Source organism: Hemiscyllium ocellatum, chromosome 12 (genome assembly GCF_020745735.1).
Source record: "Hemiscyllium ocellatum isolate sHemOce1 chromosome 12, sHemOce1.pat.X.cur, whole genome shotgun sequence".
NCBI classification, from domain to species: Eukaryota; Metazoa; Chordata; class Chondrichthyes; order Orectolobiformes; family Hemiscylliidae; genus Hemiscyllium; species Hemiscyllium ocellatum.
This window is the reverse complement of record NC_083412.1, coordinates 63,719,517-63,742,534: the sequence shown is the minus strand read 5'-3', so window position 1 is coordinate 63,742,534 and position 23,018 is coordinate 63,719,517. Positions and strand designations below refer to the sequence as shown.

The window sequence follows — 23,018 nt, the reverse complement described above, 5'->3', positions numbered from 1 at the left end:
GACTGAGAATGTTCAGGCTGACACAATTTAGTGTAGTTAAATGACTGTCTTCATAATGATAACCACCTTGGCAAGGAAGGAATGAGAGGGTAAATGCAAAATACTTTCAGCAGCTAACATCGTGTCTAGAGTTTCTCCATTCACAGGTAAGGCACACCTTCGGACCACTGCCCATCCCTCCACAACCTGATCCAACAGATTCTATCAGCTCCCTAATCATGAGCAAGAAAAGTGAAGAAGTTAATGAGTGGAGGTCGGTACACTTTTTGTCAATGGCCTTCCTATGGACATTAAACTACATGTGCTTTCCCTTGTTTTTGATCATTTAAGTGATATGAAGGTTCACTGATCAACTGACATCACAACAGCCAGTAGGCTTTGTTATATTTAAACAGCAGAGCGGGAGCAGAAGCAGCAAAGAATGCTGCGTTCACCTCGCCTGCTGCTTCAGCTGTTGCACTGTATACTCTGATGCATTGGTATCCTCCATCTGAAGCATCTCTAGAAGGATGGAAGTCTAGTAGATTTTGTTAAGTATTTAACTACTCTTATCCAAGAATTCAGATTTCAAGAATAGACTGAATCTTGTTTTCAGGTTGGACTTGTAGCAGGAGGTTTTGGAGAACTGGCTTGATTCCACTTGACTTGGAGGGGGTGGAGTAGTCACTAAGTACTGTGGATTTACTGGTGATTTTGTTTTTCCCCACTTGGGAGGATTCTTCGAATTTTAGTTACTGTAGCAGACTAGTAATTTTTGTTATAATTACTGCATGTTGCGTATCAATAACTTGCTTAAATACTGGCTGTCAGGCTTATGAACGCTGGTAATGCCATTGATTATCATGAAACGATGATAAAAAGAGGGAATGAGAATGTATATAGGGTATAAACAGGCAGGGAAAGTTAAGTTCTGAGTTTTGTGAAACAAGAGGTTCAGCTGATTTGAGTTGTTTGTGCTTCGAGCTCTGTGTTTTAAATGGGGTTCGAGCCCTGTGAGGAGTAAAGTAAGAAAGGCAAGGAAAGAGTTAAGCTCGAGTTTTGTGAAACAAGATGTTCAGCCGAGCATGACTCAGTTCCGATAAGAACTTGCAGTTAAATAGGTGGGGGCTAGAGGCAAGTGTAATGGGTTAACAAGGTGGAAAAGCAGTTATTATATAGAGCCACTTAACAATATTGGAAGCATTCAGTACACAAGGTCAGTTAACAAGCTGAAAAGTATGCATTGTGTAAAGCCAGTTAACAAGGTTAAGAACATTCATTGTGTAACAGCAGATGGCTTAATCTTTACTTGTTGGTTGTAATAGTCGTCCAAATAATATGTATATTGCCTTATCTTGGGGGAGGGAGGGAGGGATGGAAGCGGGACGATAGTAAGATGGTGGTGAACGAGAACTTCTGACTCTGGGCTTGTCTGCTCCAACCTGTTGTCATTTTTTTCTGTTTTTTATTTTACTTGCCTCTTACTGAAGAGCTCAGTCATGGCGATGGCATCACAGGTTGTGATGTAGACTCGTGGCAGCGTTGGAGGCGGGTTTGGATTCCTGGCGGCTTCTGCATCCAGTGCAGATTCATGAACAGGCGGCAGAGGAGAATTTGGGCCCAGTACAAGACCTGGTAGCATTGACGAAGGGAGTTCAAAGCAGACTCATGGTGGCGGCTGAGGTAGTGTTTGGGCTGGTATGATACCCAGTGGTATCAGTGGCGTCTGGAGTGGCAAGGTTCAGGGAGGCAGTGGAGACGAGACAGCCCCTAAAGAGTGATGGCTTTCGTTCCAGCAGCAATGTGGCGAAGGCGACTGGGGACTTGTGCCTGGCGACGAGGCCCATGGCCCATGATGGGGCACTTAACAAGGGCTGTCGAGTTGAACACTTTATTTCTTTATTTTTCTACCTTTTTATATTTTGTTTTGGTTTATTTTTCCATCTTTTAAGATGGTGCCAGAGAGTGTTGACACAATGCAGCACGTTTCACTGTATTTTGTGAAAAATACACATGATAATGAATAGATCAGATCAAATTCAATTTAAGACTGACTTAAGGAAAATACTTTTTGCTGTGTAGTGGCTCTTTGCTTCGATTGCTGTGCAAGAATGAGTGAGTGTGCTTGAATATTTTTAAGTTGGTGGTATTGAGATGCTTGATAAGCAAAAGGTTGAAAGATTATCTGGGTGGGTGGAAATGTGCAGTAATCAGATCAGTTCTGATCTTATGAATAGCAGAGCAGACTCTAAGGGCCAGGCATCCTACTTCTCCTAATTCATACACATCTACCTTCTGTTATCCTTGGTTGTGGTTTTGGAAAGTGCTTTGTAGTGGAGTTACTTTAAGGACTGTGGTTATGTGGTTTATTCCTTTCACCACTCATTTTGTAATGGTTGCAATTTCCCACTGCAATGACAATTTCCAAATCAGAGATTTTAGAAGATTGACACCTGTAATTTCCTCAGACTTTTATTTAAAGTGTTTTGGTCCAACAGATTTGTTTCTGAAATTTTGTTACTTTTTCTATTATCATTGAATTTTGAATGATTTAAAAAAAAATGTTTGTCCCTGCTTCATTTCAGCAGAAATAAATCATTTCAGTTGCTAAGTTTAAAAACACTTCATACGTGAATTTGTTGTCCCACATTACACTATGGATTCAAATACCTTTTTAAACTGAACCTCACATGGGTCACCAGAGTACATATTGATGGAAAGTAACCACTTAAAACCTCTAGTTTAAAGATTAAACCTGAACAATCCTGTAGCAGTAATTTGGATCAGCCATGATCTTTTTTGGTAGTCACAAAGACCTTAGGCAATCAGGGCTTTCATGTCAGCTTATGCTTTTAAGACACCATGTATATTGATAGTTTCACTAAACGACATGCATTAATTCAACAATTGTGCAATAGTAGACTTTTGAAACAGTGAATACAATTATGTCCCATGTCTTGTTTTCTGGAGACTGTTACTTGAGTCTTAAGTTGAGGTAGTTGCAGATTTTGTTGTGGACCAGGTCAGACCCCTCAAGACATTTCAAGAAGGTAGCCTGGACCCTAACTTTGCTAATTGTTTTAAGCAAGTGCAGAGTGGATGTTCCAGGAGAGAATCAGCTGGTCAAACCACTTGGTTTTAAACAAAATAAAATGTATTTACAAGATTACTGAATGAAACACTAGCAACAGAGAATACAGAATAACGTAACCTCTCCAAAAAGCCAACAAATCATCCTAACTTAATGATGCTGTTCCAAATACTTGCAACGATCCCTATAAGCACCTTTGGCACAAAAGATAAACTTGAACATAAGTTCTTACAGGATAGAAGTCAGTACCAGCCTGAACCTGGTTCTGGCAGCTTTTTCACTACTTAAACAAAAACAAACCAGAGAAAAACTGAGATGGGATAACTGGCAGCTCCCCTTTTCATTGTACAAATGTTTTTTTAAACTTGAAAGCCTTCTGCCTGAGGCAGTCTCTGTTAGCTATTGTCAACTTCTTTCTAAAACCTTTCATCTCCAGATTTTTTGAAGTCTGTCATTTACGATCTCTGTGAGGAAATAAAAGCCAAGGACAGTATAACGTTGTTAAAGCAGCAGCTTCATCACAATAGATAAAAATGGCAACATTAGTCCAACAGGTTTATTTGGGAAGCACTAGCTTTTGGAGTGCTGTTCCTTCATCAGGACTCCACAACCACCTAATGAAGGAACAGCACTCCAAAAGTTAGTGCTTCCAAATAAACCTTTTGGAGTATAACCTGTTGTGATTTTTTTTTTAACGTTGTCCATGCCAGTCCAACACCATCATCTTCACGATATACTGCCCGCATGTTGAAACTGGGAGTGACATGAATGTTTGCACCTTTGGTGAACAGGGGTTGTTTAACATGTTTTAGTAGTTCCTTAAAACCATTCCACAGCTTAGCTGAAATCATGTAGAAGCACAAAGTCTCTTTCCTGTCAGTTTACCATTCTTCTGTAAATAAATTGAGCAAATATTTTGACATAGTGCTGAATTAAGTGATTTCCTATTTCTTCAGACATCAAATGTTTTAAAATTCAGTATTTCTTTTCCATTGTGATTGTGGAAGCGGGTCCCCAACTTCTTTTTTTTTCAATAAATATGATTGCATCGGGAGAACAGTTTCTTTTCCCATCCAAACTGGACAAGATGATCCATTTTGTTTCCAGTTTCCATCTCTGTTGTCTTCATCTGGCCATCTGACTTGTCCCTTCCTTGACATTGTGGGATAGGCTATCCATACAAGTATCTTATCTATTAATTACAAATTGCCACAACTATTTCAATTACTCTTCCTCACGTCCTTCCCAAAAGGACTCCATTCCATTCTCCCAGTTTCTCCATCACCTTTTTGCATCTACTTCAGTGATTGATCCATGACAGTGCAGGCACTATTTCTTCCGTTTTCCACAATCGAGAATTCTTCCCACAGTAGTGGACAAAGTCCTCAATAGCCCTCTCAACCTTTTTCCTGTACTCTTCCTCCTCCCTCTCAGGACGCAAGTGTGCCTGGGTGCTAGTCATGTTAATATTTTCTTGGTTTTCTTGTTTTAGAGGTGTCTTTTATATTCTGCTACCAACACCAACAATTAACTCCTACTCTGGATCTATCTCTCTCCAACTAGCAATTACTTTGCACTTGTTAATCCCAACTTATTTCTATCTGTCAAGTATTACTACCAATCCTTTTATGCAACATATACAGATTCTTCTGTGGAATTTTTAATACTTTTTATTGAGCACAACCTGGAAATTGTGACTTGTGCTTAATATTGGTGCACTTTATACAAGTAAAAAATGAGGTCTGCAGATGCTGGAGATCACAGCTGCAAATGTGTTGCTGGTCAAAGCACAGCAGGTTAGGCTGCCTAACCAGCACTTTATACAAGTATTATATTATCTATTCCAGTGCTGCAGCATGGTACCTGTGCGTGATGAGGAAGGAAAAATCAGGGTCAGAGCTTTTGCATTTGATTTCTTCCAGAAGCACAGAATGAGGGCCAAGAACATTTTAGTAAACCTCTTTTTTGCTGATGTAGGAATATAATGTGCTTTTACTATTATTGGAATTTATCAACTACTGTTATCACCTTAAGTCATCACCTCATGTCTTTGAAGATTTCCTAATTCTGATCAATAAAATTAGTTGTTATTTTCCCCGATTTCAGTTTGACACTTCCTTTCTTCACTGAACTTTGTCTTTTTCTAATTCAGTGAGCTTATCTTGGACTTCTAGTCTTCTCTACATTTTTGAATATTTTATGCTCATTCTGTTCAATTATCGTTTATTTGTCAATTATTTGCCTAATTTTCATTGCTCAAAGTTAAATGTTTGCCTTTTTGAATTGGAAGATTGATTTTTGCAGCAAATCTGCGATGGAATGATGAGTGACCTTAATCTATCTTGGACATGTCATTCTCTTGACACTGGAAATGCTTTGATAACATTCTTAAAGCTTGCAGGAAAAATTGTAATTACCCCATCAATATGTAGGGTACTGTAGCCCAAGACCACCCATTTAGAGTAGATGGGGATTGGGCTGTAAAGGTGTTGGGTTCCTTATTGTTTGTAATACATATAGCATTCTCCTCTACATTGTGGGGGGTGGGATGGGTTGAAGAAGAGGGAGACAAGTTTGTGGATGATGTGAAGATTAGCCTGGTGGTTGATAAGAGAAAGGAGAATGTAAACAGATTGGTCAGATAAAAGATTAATGGTAGATGGAATTCAATCCTGATAAGGGAGGTGATGTAACAAGAAAATCAGTAAGAGGACACTAGGAACCTTAGAACAGAGGGATTTTGGGCTGCTTGTCTGTAAATCCCTGAATGTTGCAATGCAGGTCAATAGGCAGTTAAGGCCTACGGGCTCTTAATGTGTACCTTGACTAAGAACAGGGAGGTTAAGCCACAACTGGAATACTGTGTGCATTTCTGGTCACTGCATGAGAGGATATGATTGCACTGGAGTGATGCAGTAGCTGTTGCCTTGGATGTCGTGCTTTTAGACAGAGAGAGGCTGGATAAGCTCAGGTTATTTTCTGAGGTGGGGAAGGGGACAGAGGAATCAAAATGGTACTTTTAAAAAGCCGGGAGATCCACAAAAAGGTAGTGACTACATGGGAAGTGAATCAAATGGAGAAATTTGAATAGCTGATTGTCTCTGCTGTTTGATTTCAAGTTTCTCTGGACATCAGAGTTTGTCTAAAAAAAATTTAAGTGAAATTCACAGCTGATCTTGAAGAAACCTATATGGGGAGCATTTAAATGGCTAGTCTAAGTATAACCTTACTGTTTTGCTTTTGTAGATCCACAGAAGTGAGTAGTGTAGGTTCTTTTTTAATGGTTTTATTGAGATCTGTTTCTTGATTAAACTTTTAAAAATATAAAATACAGGTACTAAGTATGCTGTTACCTAGGTCTGTAGGTTAAGGTTCAAAGTCTTTAGTAGAGTGGTCAAATGTTGGCGATTTAGGTAGAGTTTGCAGGTTATTGATTGTCTGCAGGAAGTGTATTTAGTTGCGAATCTATCAGATCGCATGGATCGGTTGAAGCAGCTGTTAGAGGCAATGAGGAATTTACAGGAGCTAGGGGGTGTGATGGATGGCTTTTTCAGGAAGGGAGATGAGCTGAAGATAATCGAGTAGATGGGTAGGAGGAGGAGACAGGTCATACAGGAGTCTTCTGTGGCTATCTCCATCTCTCAAATAAATACTATTTTGAAACATGTAGGTTGTGATGGACTCTTGGGAGTGTAGCATTGATAGCCAGGTTTCTGGTACTGAGAATGGCTCTAATGTGACGACTGATACATCAGGTTCCAAGCGATCAATTGTGATCGGGAACTCTAGTCAGAGGCAAATATTTCTGTGACCAACAAGACATCAGAATGGTGCGTTGCCTCCCTGGTGCCAGGATCAAGGATATCTCTGAGGGTGCAGAATCTTCTGTCTGGGAAGGAGAGCACAGTAGGAGGTTGACATACACATTGGAGCTAATGACATTGGAAGAGAAAAGGATGAGATTTTGACGAGTGAATATAGAAGTTAGTGGGAATTTTAAAAAGAGAGTGACCTAAAGTGTGGTCAATATCTGGATTACTCTTGGTGCCATGAGCTATTGAGGGTGGGAATAGAAGGATAGAGCAGATGAATGGGTGGCTGAGCTGATGCATGAGGGAAGAATTCACATTTTTGGATCATGGGAATCTCTTCTGGGGCAGAAGTGACCTATAATAAGGACAACTTGGACCTGAATTGGAAGGGGATTAATATGCAGGTGGGGAGATTTGCTAGAGCTGCTCAGGAGGATTAAAACTAGTAAGGTGGGAGTGGGACCAGGCACCTAGTGAGGAAAGGGATCAATTTGAAACTGACACAGTTGGGAAAAGGTATAATTCAGTCCAGTCACGCAGGAACAAAGAGAATGAGGTAGGACTGATGCATGAAACTGCATTTATTTCAATGTATGAGGCTTAACAGGTAAGGCAAAAGTAAGGACTGCAGATGCTGGAAATCAGCGTCTAGATTAGAGTGGTACTGGAAAAGCACAGCAGGTCAGGGCAGCATCTGAGGAGCAGGAAAATCAATGTTTCAGGCAAAAGCCCATCAGGAAGGCAAATTAATTCAGGGCATGGTTAGGAATTTGGGTCTTGGATTTTATAGCAATTACAGAAGGATGGCTTACGGATGGACATGACTGGTAGTTTAATGTTCCAGGGTATAGAAGTTATAGCCGTTATAGAAAAGGGGGAGTGGATTTTGATTAGAGATAACATAATGGCTGTATTTAGATTAGATTTTTTAGATTAGATTACTTACAGCATGGAAACAGGCCCTTCGGCCCAACAAGTCCACACCGACCCACCAAACCGCAACCCATTCCCATTCCCCTACATTTACCCCTGCACCTAACACTGCGGGCAATTTAGCATGGCCAATTCACCTAAACTGCACATCTTTGGACTATGGGAGGAAACTGGAGCACACGGAAGAAACCCACGCAGACGCAGGGAAAATGTGTAAACTCGAATTGAACCCAGATCTCTGACGCTGTGAGGCAGCAGTGCTAACCACTGTGCCACCGTGTCGCCTTTACTGAGGATATTCCTGGGAATATGTCCAGGGAGATTATTTGGGTGGAAGTGAGTAATAAAGGGATGATCACTTTGTTGGAAGTGTACTATGGATTCCCACCTACTCTTCATCTATTCAACTGGGGGAGAATGTTTGCATGTAAAAGTATGGCTGGAAAATGAGAAGTCTTCAAAATGAGGGAACAAGAATCCAGAGACCCTATATTCCTGTTGGGGTGAAGGACATGACTGGTATGTGTAGGGAATGCTGAATGACTAGAAAAATTCAAGTTTTGGTCAAGAAAAAGAAGAAAGCATATGTTCGGCATGGGCAGCAGAAATCAAATTCCACAGGAGAATGTAAAGGCTGTAGAAGTATACATAAGTGAGAAATCAGGAGGGCAAAAAGGGAATATGAGAGAACTTTGGCAAATAGGGTTAAGGAGAATCCAAAAGAATTCTACAAATACATTAGGGAAAAAAGCTAACAAGGGAGAGAATATGGTCCCTTAAAGATCAGCAAGACTGCCTATCTGTGGTACTGCAGGAAATGGGGAGATGTTAAATGTTTTACATCAGTGTTTACTGTGGAGAAGGATATGGAAGACATAGGACATGGGGACACAAAGTGAAAAATGTCCATATTGCAGAGGACGTGGTATTGGGTGGATTAAAAAGCATAAAGATGAACAAATCCCTGGGACCTGATCAGGTGTACCTTTAGAACTCTGAAGTTTGGGGAGTGAGTTCCAGGCCCTTTTGCTGAGATTTGTTTCTTCGAAAGCCACAGGTGAGTTGCCGGAAGACTGGAGGTTGGCTAGTATGGTGCCACTATTTAAGAAAGGTGGTAAAGAAAAGCCAGGGAACTACAGACCGATGAGCCTGACATCGATGGTGGGCAAGCAGGTGGAGTTTAATTTGGATGAATGTGAGGTGCTGCATTTTGGCAAAGCAAAGTTTCACAGGACTTATCCAATTAATGATAAGGTCCTGAACAAAGACCTTGGAGTGCAGGTTCATAGCTCCTTGAAAGTGGAGTCGCAGATAGATTGGATAGTGAAGAAGGCGCTTGTATGCTTTCCTTTATTGGTCAAAGAGTATTGAGTACAGGAGTTGGGAGGTCATGTTGCAGCTGGTTAGGCCACTGTTGAAATATTGCGTGCAATTCTGGTCTCCTTCCTATCGGAAAGATGTTGTGAAACTTGAAAGGATTCAGAAAAGATTTACTAAGATGTTGCTAGGTTTGGAGGATTTGAGCTATAGGGAGAGGTTGAATAGGCTGGGGCTGTTTTCTCTGGAGCGTTGGACGCTGAGGGGTGACCTTATAGAGGTTTATGAAACTGAGGGGCATGGATAGGATAAATAGTGTTTTCCCTGTGGTGGGGGAATCCAGAACTAGAGGGCATAGGTTTAGGGTGAGAAGGAAAGATATTAAAAAGAGCTGAGGGGCAGCTTTTTCACACAGAGGGTGGTACATGTATGGAATAAGCTGCCAGTGGAAGTGATGGAGGCTAATACATTTAAAAGACATTTGGATGGGTATATGCATAGTCATAAAGATGTACAGTATGGAAACAGTTTGGAGGGGTATGGGCAGGGTCAGACTAGACTGAGTTGGGATATCTGGTCAGCATGGATGAGTTGGACCAAAGGGTCTGTTTCCATGCTGTACATCTGACTCTTAAGTTGTTGGAGAGAATCCTGAGGGACAAGATTTACATGTATTTGGAAAGGCAAGGACTGATTAGGAATAGTCACCATGGCTTTGCGTGTGGGAATTCAGATGTCTCAAAGTTGATTTTTTTTTTGAAGAAGTCATGTAGAGGATTGATGAGGGCAGAGCAGTGGTCATGATCTGTATGGACTTCCGTAAAGTGTTCGACAAGGTACCTCATAGTAAACTGATTAGCAAGGTTAGAAGGCATAGAATAGAGGGAGAAGTAGCCATTTGAATACAGAACTGGCTCAAGGAAGGAAGACAGTGATGGTGGAAGGTTGCTTTTCAGACCATTGGCAGGCCACAAGGATCAGTGCTGTATCCACTGCTTTTTGTCACTTAAATGAATTGGATGTGAGCATAAGAGAGATGGTTAGTAAGTTTTGTAGATGACACCAAAATTGCAGGTGTGAACAGTGAAGGAGTTCACCTTAAAATGCAATGGGATATTGATCAGATGGACCAATGGACTGAAGAATGGCAGATGGAATTTACTTCAGATAAATGTTAGGTGCTGTATTATGGCCAGGCAAATGAGGGCAGGTTAATTGTAAGGTCTTGGACAGTGTTGCTAAACAAAGAGACCTTGGAGTGCAGGTTCATATCTCCCTGAAAGTGGAGTGTTAGGTACACTGGAAAGTGAAAAAGGTGGTTGATATGCTTTTCTTTATTGGTCAGTGCATTGAGTGTAAAGTTAGGATGTGTTGTGGCTGTACAGGACATTGGCTACGCCACATTTGGAATAATGCATGCAAATCTGGTCTCCCTGTATAGGAAGGATGTTGTGAAACTTGAAAGGGTTCAGAAAAGATTTGCAAAGATGATACCGGGTGTAGGGAGGGTGAGTAGGCTGGGGTTGTTTTCCCTGGAAAGTCAGAGGTTGAGGGGGTGACGTTATAGAGGTTTATAAAATCATGAGAGACATGGATAGGGTGAATAGCCTAGTCTCTTCCCTCGGGTAGTGGAGTCCAAAGCTAGAGGGCATAGGTTTTAGGTGAGAGGGGGAAGATATAAAAGGGACCTGAGGTGCAACTTTTTCCAATCAGAGGGTGATGTGTTAATGGAATGAGCTGCCAGAGGATTTGGTGGAGTCTGGTACAATTAAAACAATTGAAAGGCATCTGGATGGGTATATGAGTAGAAACGGTTTAGCAGGGTATGGTCCAATGCTGGCAAATGGGACTGGATTTATTTAGGATATCTGGTTGACATGGATGAGTTGGACTGAAGGGTTTGTTTCTGTGCTGTAAATCTATGACTCTAAGATTTAGGGAGGATCAGATCAAGATTGAAGGGCATGGATAGAAAGAATCTGTTCCCTTGAGTTGAAAGGGAGTATATTTGTAAGGTGAAAGGCAGGACGTTTAGAGGGTATGTGAGGAAAACTTCACCGAGTGTGGTGGGAGTCTGGACTGCATTGTCTGGAAGGAAGTGGAGGTGGGTAGCCTCAAACCTTTTTTTTTAAAAATAAGTACTTGGAACATTTGAAGTGTTATGACATTCAAGGCTATGGGCCAAATGCTAGAAGGTGGGACTAGTGTAGTTTTATTAGTATGGACTTGAGGGGCTAAAGGGCAAAAATATTGAGCATCCCATCTACTCACTTCACAACAGGAGGAGAATTAGGCCACTTGGTCCATCAAATCTGCTCCACCATTTGATCATGGCAGACATTTTGTCCAACATCATTTTCCTGCCTTCTCCGCATAACCATTGATCCTCTTACCAATCAAGAACCTATCTATCTCTGTCGTAACTACACTCAAGACTTGGCCTTCACAGTGTTACACAACAATGAGTTCCACGAGTTCACCATCCTCCTGGCTGAAGGAGTTCCTCATCTCCATTCTAAAAGATTGTCCCTTCATGCTGAGGCTGTAACCTCTGGTCCTAGTCTCTCCTAGAAAACATGTGCTCTGTTTCCACTTGATCCAGGTTGTTCAAGATTTTAAGTTTCAATCAGACCCTTCCTCATTCTTCTAAACTCTGAGCACAGACCCTGAGTCCTCAAGCACCCCTGACAAGTCCTTCACCTGAGGAATCGTTCTTAAAAACTACCTCTGAACATCCTCCAAAGCCATATCTATTCTTAGATAGAGTACCATAAACTTCTCGCAACACTCCAAAAATCGTCTGACCAGGCAAACAATGCCCCCATTTCTATAGCAGTCAACTTCTGTAATCTGATTTCAGAAGTCCAGAATCTTGGTTACCTTGAAGCTGCTGTGAGATGGTAAGTATATACGTAAGTGAGTTTAAGCTGGGGAAATGGAGCACTGCATGGATCGAATACTTGATTTTTAGGGAGTTGGGCTGTCTTTAATGGTCTTAATTTTTCCCAAGTATCAGGTTTTTTTTTCTAATTGAAACCCGTTAAATTTCCCACCTGAAATGGAGACTTTCAGAGCAATTTTCGAATGTCCAGGCAATTCATTTGCAGTATGCTGCAATGAAATTCTGCAGTTCCTCATGCACAGTCCCATCCAGAGTGTAAGAAAAACTATCTGGCCATCTGAAAATCTGTACCATTGTATCTAGAAGCGTGAAGTTCTCTTGTCATTTTCAAACATTGGGTGTGGCAATTTTGCCATTGCTATATCGAAATGTCTATTATAAACCATCTATAGTTGACAATAATGCCATCTCTAAATGAATATGCAAAATACTCAATGCATACCATCCAATACTTATTTAACATTTTAGAATGTTGATCCTTAGTGCTTTACTTTTTTTTTATTATACCCCCAACATCCTCATTATCTCAAGGCTTTATTGCAGTTTGGCAAAAGTAGGAAAAGGATTGTTTTGAATTTGAGAAGGATGGATAATGGGAGAAAATTACTCTTGTATGTAACTGATTTCTGTCAAAGTTGCCTGTAAATTTATAAACTGAGTTTTGGTCTAGGAGTACAGATTCAATCTGCCAGAAAGGGGAGTATCAAGTGGCATTCCATGATTCATTGCAAAATTCTGAAATTTAGTACCAGGCATGTTCAGTTTGATCCTTGGGTTTTGCTCTTGTTATGCTGAAATTTGGGCAGGTAAAAACATGCTCCAGATTGTGGCAGGCATGAAGACTGTTTGGTGGGTGTGTTGTGTAGTATCAAAGCTTAGTGTAATGCCCGTAGTGCAACTGCATTTTCTCCACTTTTCTCAGTCCATTTCCATCACTGAAGGCTTGTACATGATTTTGTCACCTCTGGACTTTATCCTTTATCCTGCTGTTCAAACAATTTGGATGAGAATGTAGGAAGTATGGTTGGTATGTTGCAAATTATACCAAAATTGGTGGTATAGTGAAGAAGGTTATCTAGAGTACAGTGGGATCTTGATCAACTAGGTTAATGGACTGAGGAGTGGAAGATGGGAATTAATTTAAATAAATGCAAGATGTTGCATTTTCATAAGATAAACAAGGGTTGTACTTGCCTGTTTAATGAGGAGTGTTGTCGAACAGAGTGCGCCAGAGGTTCTGGTACATTGTTCCTTGAAAATTGCATCACAGAGTAGTGAAGAAGATGCTTGACATGCTTATGTTTATTGTTCAGATCATTGAATACAGAATTGGGATGAGATGTTGCAGTTATACAAGAACTGGTGAAGTCACTTTTGGAATACTATTTAGTTCTGGTTACCCTGCTATGGGAAGGATTCCATTATATTCGAAAGGTTCAGAAAAGATTTACACAGATCTTTTCTGGATGAGAGGATTTGCGTTATAAGAGGCTGGATAAGCAGGGATTTTGTGTCACTGGAGCGCAGGAAGTTGAGTCACTGTTTGAGTGACCCCACCCCCACCGGCAACTCCTGATGAAGAAGGGCTTAAGTCTGCCATGTCAGCTGTGATGCTGCCTGACATGCTGAGCTTTTCCAGCTCCACACATTTCGACCCATAATCCAGCCTCTGCCAAATCCAATAGATTTTCATCATTTCCTCATCTTTCTAACCCCTTCACCCAAAAGAAAAGAATCGCCACCCACCATTCCTGAAACCTACGATTCTAGCCTGTTGTGCATGCAGTATATATCTCTCATCCTTTGCTGTATCGGGATCATACTTGCAACCTCCAGGGCTTAATTTCTCAAACTCTCCCAGCAGTGCTTCGCTTCTCACTGTACCATTTGATACCACCACATTTATCATATTTGCTGGTTTTTGGTCACTTCTGACTATGTTAACATATCTATTGTGTCTGCTTCCATATAAAATGCAACTTGTCAATGATCAGTAATTGGAGCAAGTTCAATCAGGTAATTGTTTGTTTCTGGAGCTTAAGCCTATCATTTTTAAGGAGTGTTGTTCTAGTGCTTGTTAACTAGCATCTAATTGTGAGTTTTAACTATGCAAATAAATAGTTACTTTTTTTTGTTCTACAGAATCGTGAGCTGCAGATAATGCGAAAACTGGATCATTGTAATATCGTCCGATTACGGTACTTCTTTTACTCCAGTGGAGAAAAGGTATGTTTGTATATGTTTATTCATTCTTGGGATCTGAGCGTCACTGGCAAGTAAATGGTTTCCACTACAATGGGATTGGCGTTTCGGGTGAACCTTGCTCCTTTACATCTTTTTTTAATTCCATCATTCAATGTGAGCTTTGCTAGTTAGGCCAGCATTTATTGCCTGTCCATAATTGATCTTTGTCGTTAAGTGTCAATCACATTACTCTGAGTCTAGCGTCACACGTAATCTGGGCAGGGTAAAATGGCAGATTTCCTTCACTGGATAGTTTTACTGAAAAGCAACATGGATACCATTAGGCTAGTTTGTTTGTTTTTCCCAGATTTTTATTGAATATCAATATGTCATGATGGAATTCTACTCCATGTCCCCACAAGTAGTTATGGCATATGTGTTACTTTTATTAGACAAGGCATGGAGTTCAGGAGCAGTGTGTGATGCTGAAATTGTAAAGAGAGGTTGATTGGACCACAGCTGGGGTATTGAATGCAGTTCTAGAATCCACATTTTGGAAGGGATGTGATTACACTGGAAAAGCTGCAGAGGAGATTAACCATTATTTTAAAAGCAAATTACTGCGAATGCTGGCATCTGAAACCAAAAGACAAAAAATACTGGAAAGTCCCAGCAGGTCTGGCAGTATCTATAAGCTTTTCAAAGGGTCAGTTAGACTCGAAATGTCAGCTCTTTTCTCTCCTTACAGATGCTGCCAGACCTGCTGAGATTTTCCAGCATTTTCTCTTTTAACCACTTTGTTCCCTGCGCTGGAGTATTTCAGTTATGAAGAGAGATTGAACAAACTGGGTTGTTTTCCTTGAAGCAGAAGAGATTGAGGGGATATGATTCACATGTATAAAACTGAGGGGCTCAGACAGGGTAGGCAGAAAGGAACTTTACCATTGGTGGAGGGATCAGTGACAAGATGATACAGATTTCAGGTAAGGGGATGAGGTTTACAGCAGATGTGAAACAAAAATCTTTTCACTCCAGGGGGTGGAACTGTTGAACTCACTGCCTGTAACAGTCATAGAAATATATGGCACAGAAACAGACTCTTCAATCCAACTTGTCCATGCCATCCAGATATTCTAAATTAACACGGTTCCATTTGCCAGCACTTGGTCTATATACCTCTAAATCCTTCGTATTCATATACCCATCCAGATGCCTTTTTAAATGTTGTAATTGTACCAGTATCCTCCGCTTGCTCTGGCAGCTCATTCCATACATGCACCACCCTCTGTGTGGAAAAAGCTGCCCCTTAGGTCCCTTTTAAAATTTCCATTCTCACCCTATAGTTCTGGACTCCCCCAACCCAGGGAAGAGATGCTGCCTATACACCCTATCCATGCTCCTCATTTTATCAATCACTACAAGGTCACCCCTCATCCTACAACACTCTGGGGAAAACAGCCCCAGCCTATTCAGCTTCTTCCTGTAGCTCAAATCCCCAACCCTGGCAACATCCTCATGAATCTTTTCTGAACCCTTGCAAGTTTTGCACATCTTTTCGATAAGAAGGAGACCAGAATTGAAGGCAATATTCCAAAAGTGGCCTAACCAATGTCCTGTATAGCCGCAGCATGACCTCCCAACTCCTATATTTGATACTCTCGCCAGTAAAGAAAAGCATACCAAATGCCGCCTTCACTATCCTATCTACCCAAGACTCCACTTTCAAGGATCAATGAATCCACACTCCAAGGTTTCTTTGTTCAGCATCACTCCCCAGGACCTTATCCATTAAGTGTATGTATCCTGCCTTCATTTGCCTTTCCAAAATGTAGCACCTCACATTTAACAAAAATAAACTCCACCTGCCTCTCCTCAGCCCATTCCCTCATTTGATCAAGTCTCCTTGTAATCTGAGGTAACCTCCTTCTGTGTCCATACTCCAATTTTGGTGTCATCCACAAACTTACTAATTATACCTCTTATGTTCACATCCAAATCATCTATACAAATGACGAAAAGCAGTGGACCTTGTGGCACCCCACTGGTCACAGGCCTCCAGTCTGAAAAACATCTCTGCACTACCACCCTTTATCTTCTACCTTGAAGCCAGTTCTGTATCCAAATGGCTAGTTCTCCCCGGATTCCATGAAATCAAACTTGTTAACCAGTCTCCCATGAGACTGTCAAACACCTTATTAAAGTCCATGTAGATCACGTCCACTGCTCTGCCCTCATCAATCCTCTTTGTGACTTCAAAAAACTCGATCAAGTTTGTGAGACATGATTTCCCAGGCACAAAGTCATGCTGACGATCCCTAATCTGTCCTTGCCTTTCCAAATACATGTAAATCCTGTCTCTCTCTCTCCCTCCCTTCCCCCCCCCCCCCCCAGGATTCCTTCCAACAACTGGCTCACTGGTTGATAGTTCCTTGGCTCGTCCTTACCAAGTTTCTTAAATAGTGGCACCAAGTTAGCTAGCCTCCAGTCTTCTGGCACCTCACCTGTTACTATCGATGAAACAAATATGTCAACAAGGGGCCCGCAATCAGTTACCTAGCTTCCCACAGAGTTCTAGGGTACACTTGATCAAGGCCTGGGAGGTTAACCACTTCTGTGTTTTATATCATCCAGCAGTACCACCTGTGTAATATGGGCATTTTTCAAGATGTCACCATCTATTTCCCCACATTCTGTAATCTTCTATGTCATTCACCACAGTAAACACTGATGCAAAAATACTCGTTTAGTATCTCTTTCCTCTTTTCCCCCCCCCCCCCCCCCCAATCTCCTTGGCTCTACACATAGGCTGTCTCGCTGATCTTTGAATGCCCCTCTTCTCCCCCTAGTTAGCCTTTTGTCCTTAATATTTTTATAAAATCCCTTTGGATTCTCCTTTAACCCTATTTACCAAAGCTATCTCATGTCCCCTTTTTTTGCCATCCTGATTTTCCTCTTCTATATACTGCTACTGCCTTTATACTCTTCCTAAGGACTCACTTGATCTCTGCTGTTTATATTTGACATATGCTTCCATTTTTTTCTTAACCAAAACCTCAATTTCTCTAGTCTACCAGCCTTGCCTTTCACCCTAATAGGAATACACTGTCTCTGGACTTTTGTTATTTCGTTTTTGAAGGCTTCCCATTTTCCAGCTGTCCCTTTTTTTTTAACCTATGAATATCTGCCCCCAATCTACTTTTGAAAATTCTTGCCTAATACCATCAAAATTGGCCTTTCTCCAGGTTAGAATTTGAACTTTTAGATCCGATCTATCCTTTTTCCATCACTCTATCAAAAATAACAGAATTGTGGTCGCTGACACCAAAGTGGTCCCCCAGTGACACCTCGGTCACCTGCCCTGCCTTGTTTCCCAAGAGTAGGTCAAGTTCTGCAGATGGTGAAGGCTAACACGAGAAGACAAAGATTTAAATTGTAGGGTGATAGATTTAGGACAGGTAGTTTGTTTACTCAGAATAGTACGCCTGTGGAATGGCCTGCCTGCAACAGTAGTAGACTCGCTGACGTTAAGAGCATTTAAATGGGCATTAGCCATGCTTATGGATAACAATGGAACGGTGTAGGTTAGATGGACATCAGATTAATTTCACAGGTTGGCTCAATATCAAGGGCTGAAGGGCCTGGATTGCACTGTAACGTTCTACATTCTCTAGTACGTATATCCACATACTGAAGCAGAAAATTTTCTTGTACTCACTGAACAAATTTCTCTCCATCTTAACACTGTGGAAGTCCAAGCGCGCGCACAATCTCGTCCTTCCTGTAGCATTTGTATCCTGGAACGTGAAGCTGCCAGTCCTATCTATCCCTGAGCCATATCTTTGTAATTGCAATGATATTCAAGTCTCATATTCCTAACTATGACCGGAGTTCATCTATCTTCCCTTTTAGGCCTCTTGCATTGAAATAAATGCAGTTTAATTTATCCTATCTCATTCTCTGCTTTATTCCTGCCTGCCCCGAGTGTTTGACTTGTTCCTTTTCCCAACTGTACCAGTCTCTGATCTCTTTGCTCACTATTTCCTGGGTCCCACACCTCACCTTACTAGTTTAAATCCTCTTGAGCAAATCTCCCTTCCAGTATTTTAGTTCCCTTTCAATTTAGATGCAATCTGTTCTCCATGTACCGGTCACTTCTCTCCCAGAAGAGATGCCAGAGATGTGAATCCTTCTCCCCTGCACCAGCTATTCAGCCAAGCATTCATCTGCTCACTCCAATTGTGACCCTCACTAGCTTGTAGCACCAGGAATAATCCAGATATTATGACTCTCGAGGACCTCCTTTTTAAATTTCTGCCTAACTTTCTATATTCTCCTTTCAGTATCTCATCTTTTTCCCTTCCAATGTCATTAGTTCCAATGTGTACAATGACTTTCTGCTATTCCCTCTCCCCTTTGGGAATATTCTGCAGCCTTTCCGCAATATCCTTGATCCTGGCAACAGAGGCAACACACTGTTCTGATTTTTTGCTGCTGGCCGCAGGAACCTCTGTCTGTACCTCTGACTAGACGGTCCCCTATCACAATCGGTCGTTTGGAACCCAACATACCCCTCATTACATTAGAACCATTCTTGGTGCCAGAAACTTGGCTGTTCATGCTACATTCCCCTGAGAGTCAATCACCCCCTACATTTTCCAAAACAGCATACTTGTTTGAGATGGAAATAACCACAGGAGACTCCTGCACTACCTGCCTACCCCTTGTCATTTTTCTGGAATTAATCCATCTACCTGAATGTATCTGCAGCTTTTCTCCCTTCCTATAGCTGCCATCCATCACATCTCCTCCAGCTCCTATAAATTCCTTATTGCCTCTAACTGTTGGTCCAACCGATCCATGTGCTCTGATAGGATTTGCAACCAAAGACACTTCCTGCAGGCATAACCATCAGTAACATGGAAACTCTCCCTAAACTCCCACATCCAACAGGAAAAGCGCATCACTCTACTGAAAAGGCTATCTTTGCTCTTTCGCAGTCTATTGACCCAGAAAATAGCACCATCTTATTGCTCTTAAAAAGAAACACTACTACAGGCCAATTTAATACAGAAGAACCTTGATTATCCGAAAGACGCGGGCAGGGAGTATTTGGAGTGGTTCATCGAATTCTGGATATCGAATGCCGGGTGACATAGTTCAGTCGAGCATCACGACCTTGCAATCTTGCCAGATAATTTGATATTTGGATAATCGAATGCCGGATAATAGCAGTTCCTCTACTTGGGGCTTATATTTTTAAAATTGGATCAAGAGACAGATCTCAATAAAATATATAATCAAGTATATACAAAGAATCAACAAACCTTGCAATAATCAAGAATGAATGCACTCTACTTCCTATTGTAGATTTATAGCAACGCTATACTTTTTAAAAAAAACTATGCACTTGTCTGTTCATGTGCTGTGAGCTCTCACAATTTCTCCAAGGTCCGCTGTGAATTTAGTTGTTTGTTAATTTTTCCTAGATGCACTCCAGTGTCTAGAGATACTTGAACTCGAGCAGTATAGGCAGCAACTGTGCAGATTCACTGCTGTCAGACAGCTATAGAGGCTTCTTTCTCTGACCATGCGGTCTCTGTCTTCCTCCCTTTAAAAGAACCGTTGTTTTGTTGGTTTTTTTTCCCCCAAACTTCCAAAACAACGCAACAGCATTTAAAAAGTAATTGTTGCCCCTGGAATTCAAAGAAATCACCTCCAACACCTAAAATACCTCAAAACAAGGAACAGTTCTTACATTCGCAATTTAGATATAGAAACCCTCAAGATTTCAGAATATTTAGATGTTCACTTGCGATGTTAGAGTGTACAAGACAATGGGGCAAGTGCTGAAGAATAGGATTAGAATTGTTGGATGGTTTTTGACTGACACGTGCTCAATGGGCCGAAGGTCCTTTTTCTGTACTGTACTATGACCCTACAATATTAGCCTGAATTACTTGGTCAATGATATTACCACCTTCCTAATCAGGCGGAGGGGTTTGTATGCCTGCATAATTGGGCTCATTCTGGGGTAGGTGGGATCTCTACAAACAGATGGTCTCCACCTGAACCAGAGGGATACCAATATCTTGGTGGGGAGTGGGGTGACATTTGCTAATAATGTTCGGGAAGGTTTATATTATTTCAGAATGGGGATGGGAATCAAAATTGTAGTTCCAGTGTCCAGGAGGTTGAGAGTAGTGAGGTCAGAAATTTGATTTCAAGATCACAAAAGTTCACTGGCAAGCAAAAAGGTAGTTTGAAGTGTGTCTCCTTCAACATCAGGAGCATGTGGGTGAACTTGCAGGATGAGTTGGTACCTGAGACTTTGTGATTTTGGAGACATGAATAGAATTGGGACAAGAATGGTTGTAGCAGGTTCTGGGATTTAGATGGTTCTGTGAGAACATAGAAGATGGTAAAAGAGGGGGAGGTATGGCGTTGTTAGTCAAGGACAGTATTACGGTAGCAGAAAAGACATTTGAGGACTTACCTGTTGAAGTTGGAAACCTCAAAGAAGTGGTACATCATGTTGGGTGTTTTCTATAGTCCAAATAGCTCCAGAGATGACAAAGGTAATTCTGGATAGGAGCATGAGTAACAGGGTAGTTGTTGTGGGAGACTTTCATTTTCCAAATATTGACTGGAAATACTATAGTTCCAGTACTTTTAGATGGATCAGTTTTTGTCCAATGTGTGCAGAATGGTTTTCTGACACAGTATGTAGACAAGCCAACAAGGCGCAAGGCCACGTCGAATTTGGTACTAGGTCATGAACATGGCCAGGTGTTAGATTTGGAGGTAGGTGAGCACATTGGTGATAGTGACCACAGTTCGGTTATGTTTACTTTAATGATACAAAGGGATAGGTATATAATGAAGGGAAAGAGTTATAGCTAGGGAAAAGGCAATTATGATGCAATTAGGCAAGATTTAGGATGCGTAGGATAGGGGAGGAAACTGCAGGGGATGGACATAATTGAAATATGGAGTTTATTCATGGAACTGCTACTGTGTGTCCTTGATAAGTATGTACCTGTCAGGCAGGGAGGAAGTGGTCAGGCGAGGAGGCTGTAGTTTACTAAAGAAGTTGAATCTCTTTTCTCAAGATGAAGAAGATGACTTGTTAGGATGAGATGAAACTCCGTTCAGGTGCTTGAGAGTTACAAGCTAGCCAGGAAAGACCTAAAGAGAGCTAAGAAGAGTCAGGAGGGAGCATAAGAAGTCGTTGGCAGGTAGTATCTAAGAAAACCATAAAAGCTTTTTATAGGTATATCGTGAATAAAAGAATGACTAGAGAAAGATTTGGGCCAGTCAAAGATAGTAGTGCGAAGTTGTGCATGGAGTCCGAGGAGATGGGGGAAGTGCTAAATATTTATTCGTCAGTATTCACATTGGAAAAAGACAATATTGCCAAGGAGTATACTGATATACAGGCTACAAGACTAGACTGGATTGAGGTACACAAAGAGGTGGTGTTTGCAGTTCTGATAAGTGTGAAAATAGGTAAGTTCCCTGGGCTGGATCGGATTTATCCTAGGATTCTTTGGGAAGTCAGGGAGGAAATTGCAGAACCTTTGGCTTTGATCTTTGTCATCATTGTCTATGTGAATAGTGCCAGAAGATTGAAGGATAGCAAATGCTGTCCCCTTGTTCAAGAAGGGGAGTAGAGACAACCATGGTAATTATAAGACCAGTGAGCCTTACTTCAGTTGTGAGTAAAGTGTTGGAAAGGGTTATAAGAGATCAGATTTATGATCATCTAGAATGGAGTAAGTTTATTAGGATAGTCAACATTATTTTGTGAAGAGTGGGTCGTGCCTCACAAACCTTAGAGTTCTTTTGAGATGGTGACCAAACAGGTAGATGAGGGTAATGTGGTTTATGTGGTGTATATGGATTTCAGTAACGCATTTTATAAGGTTCCCCAAAGTAGGCTATTGCACAAAGTAGAGAGGCATGGGATTAAGGAAGATTTAGTGGTTTGGATCAGAAATTGGCTAGCTGAAAGAAGACCGGGGTGGTGCTTAATGGGAAATATTCATCCTGGAGTTCAGTTACTAGTTTATGTACTGCAAGGATCTGTTTTGGGGCCACTTGTTTGTCATTTTTATAAATGGCCTAGATAAGGACGTAGAAGGATGAGTTAGTAAATATGCAGGTGACACCAAGGTCAGTGGAGTTACGGATGTTGCAGGTGACAGTGACCTAGATGAGCTGCAGAGCTGGACTGAGGTGGCAAATGGAGTTTAATGCAGAAAAGGTGAGAGGTGATTCACTTTGGAAGGAGCAACAGGAATAATGACTACTGGGCTAATGGTAAGATTTTTGGTGTATAGGTGAGCAGAGAGATCTGTGTCCATGAAATGTGCCACCCAGGTTAATAGGGTTGTCAAGAAGGCATACGGTGTGTTAGATATTATTGGTAGAGGGATTGAGTTTTGGAGCCACGAGATCATGCTGCAGCCGTACAAAACGCTGGTCAGGCCATGTTTCGAGTTAACGTGGTCAACACATTATAGGAAGGATGTGGAAGGTTTTAGAGGAAAGGCTGAGGGACTTGAGGCTGTTTTTCTTAGAGAGAAGGAGGTTGAGGGGTGACTTAATTGAGACATGATAATCGGAGGGTTGGATAGGGTGGACAGTGAGCCTTTTTCATCAGGTTATGATGGCTAGCATGAGGGGGACATAGCTTTATTTTGAAGGGTGACAGACATAGGACAGATGTCAGAGGTAGGTTCTTTACTCTGTAGTAGGGGCATGGAACACCCTGCCTGCAACAGTAGTAGACTTCCAACTT

At 41.4% G+C, this 23,018-nt stretch overlaps 1 protein-coding gene across 1 annotated transcript in view; it reads left to right on the top strand.

Annotated features, from left to right (window-relative positions):
- gsk3ba (glycogen synthase kinase 3 beta, genome duplicate a) overlaps nt 1-23,018 on the top strand; it is a 178,111-nt gene that overhangs the window by 82,575 nt on the left and 72,518 nt on the right. Inside the window, exon 3 of the mRNA XM_060833615.1 lies at nt 14,177-14,260. Within this exon, the coding sequence (XP_060689598.1) occupies nt 14,177-14,260 (84 nt within the window). The remainder of the gene's footprint in view (nt 1-14,176; nt 14,261-23,018) is intronic.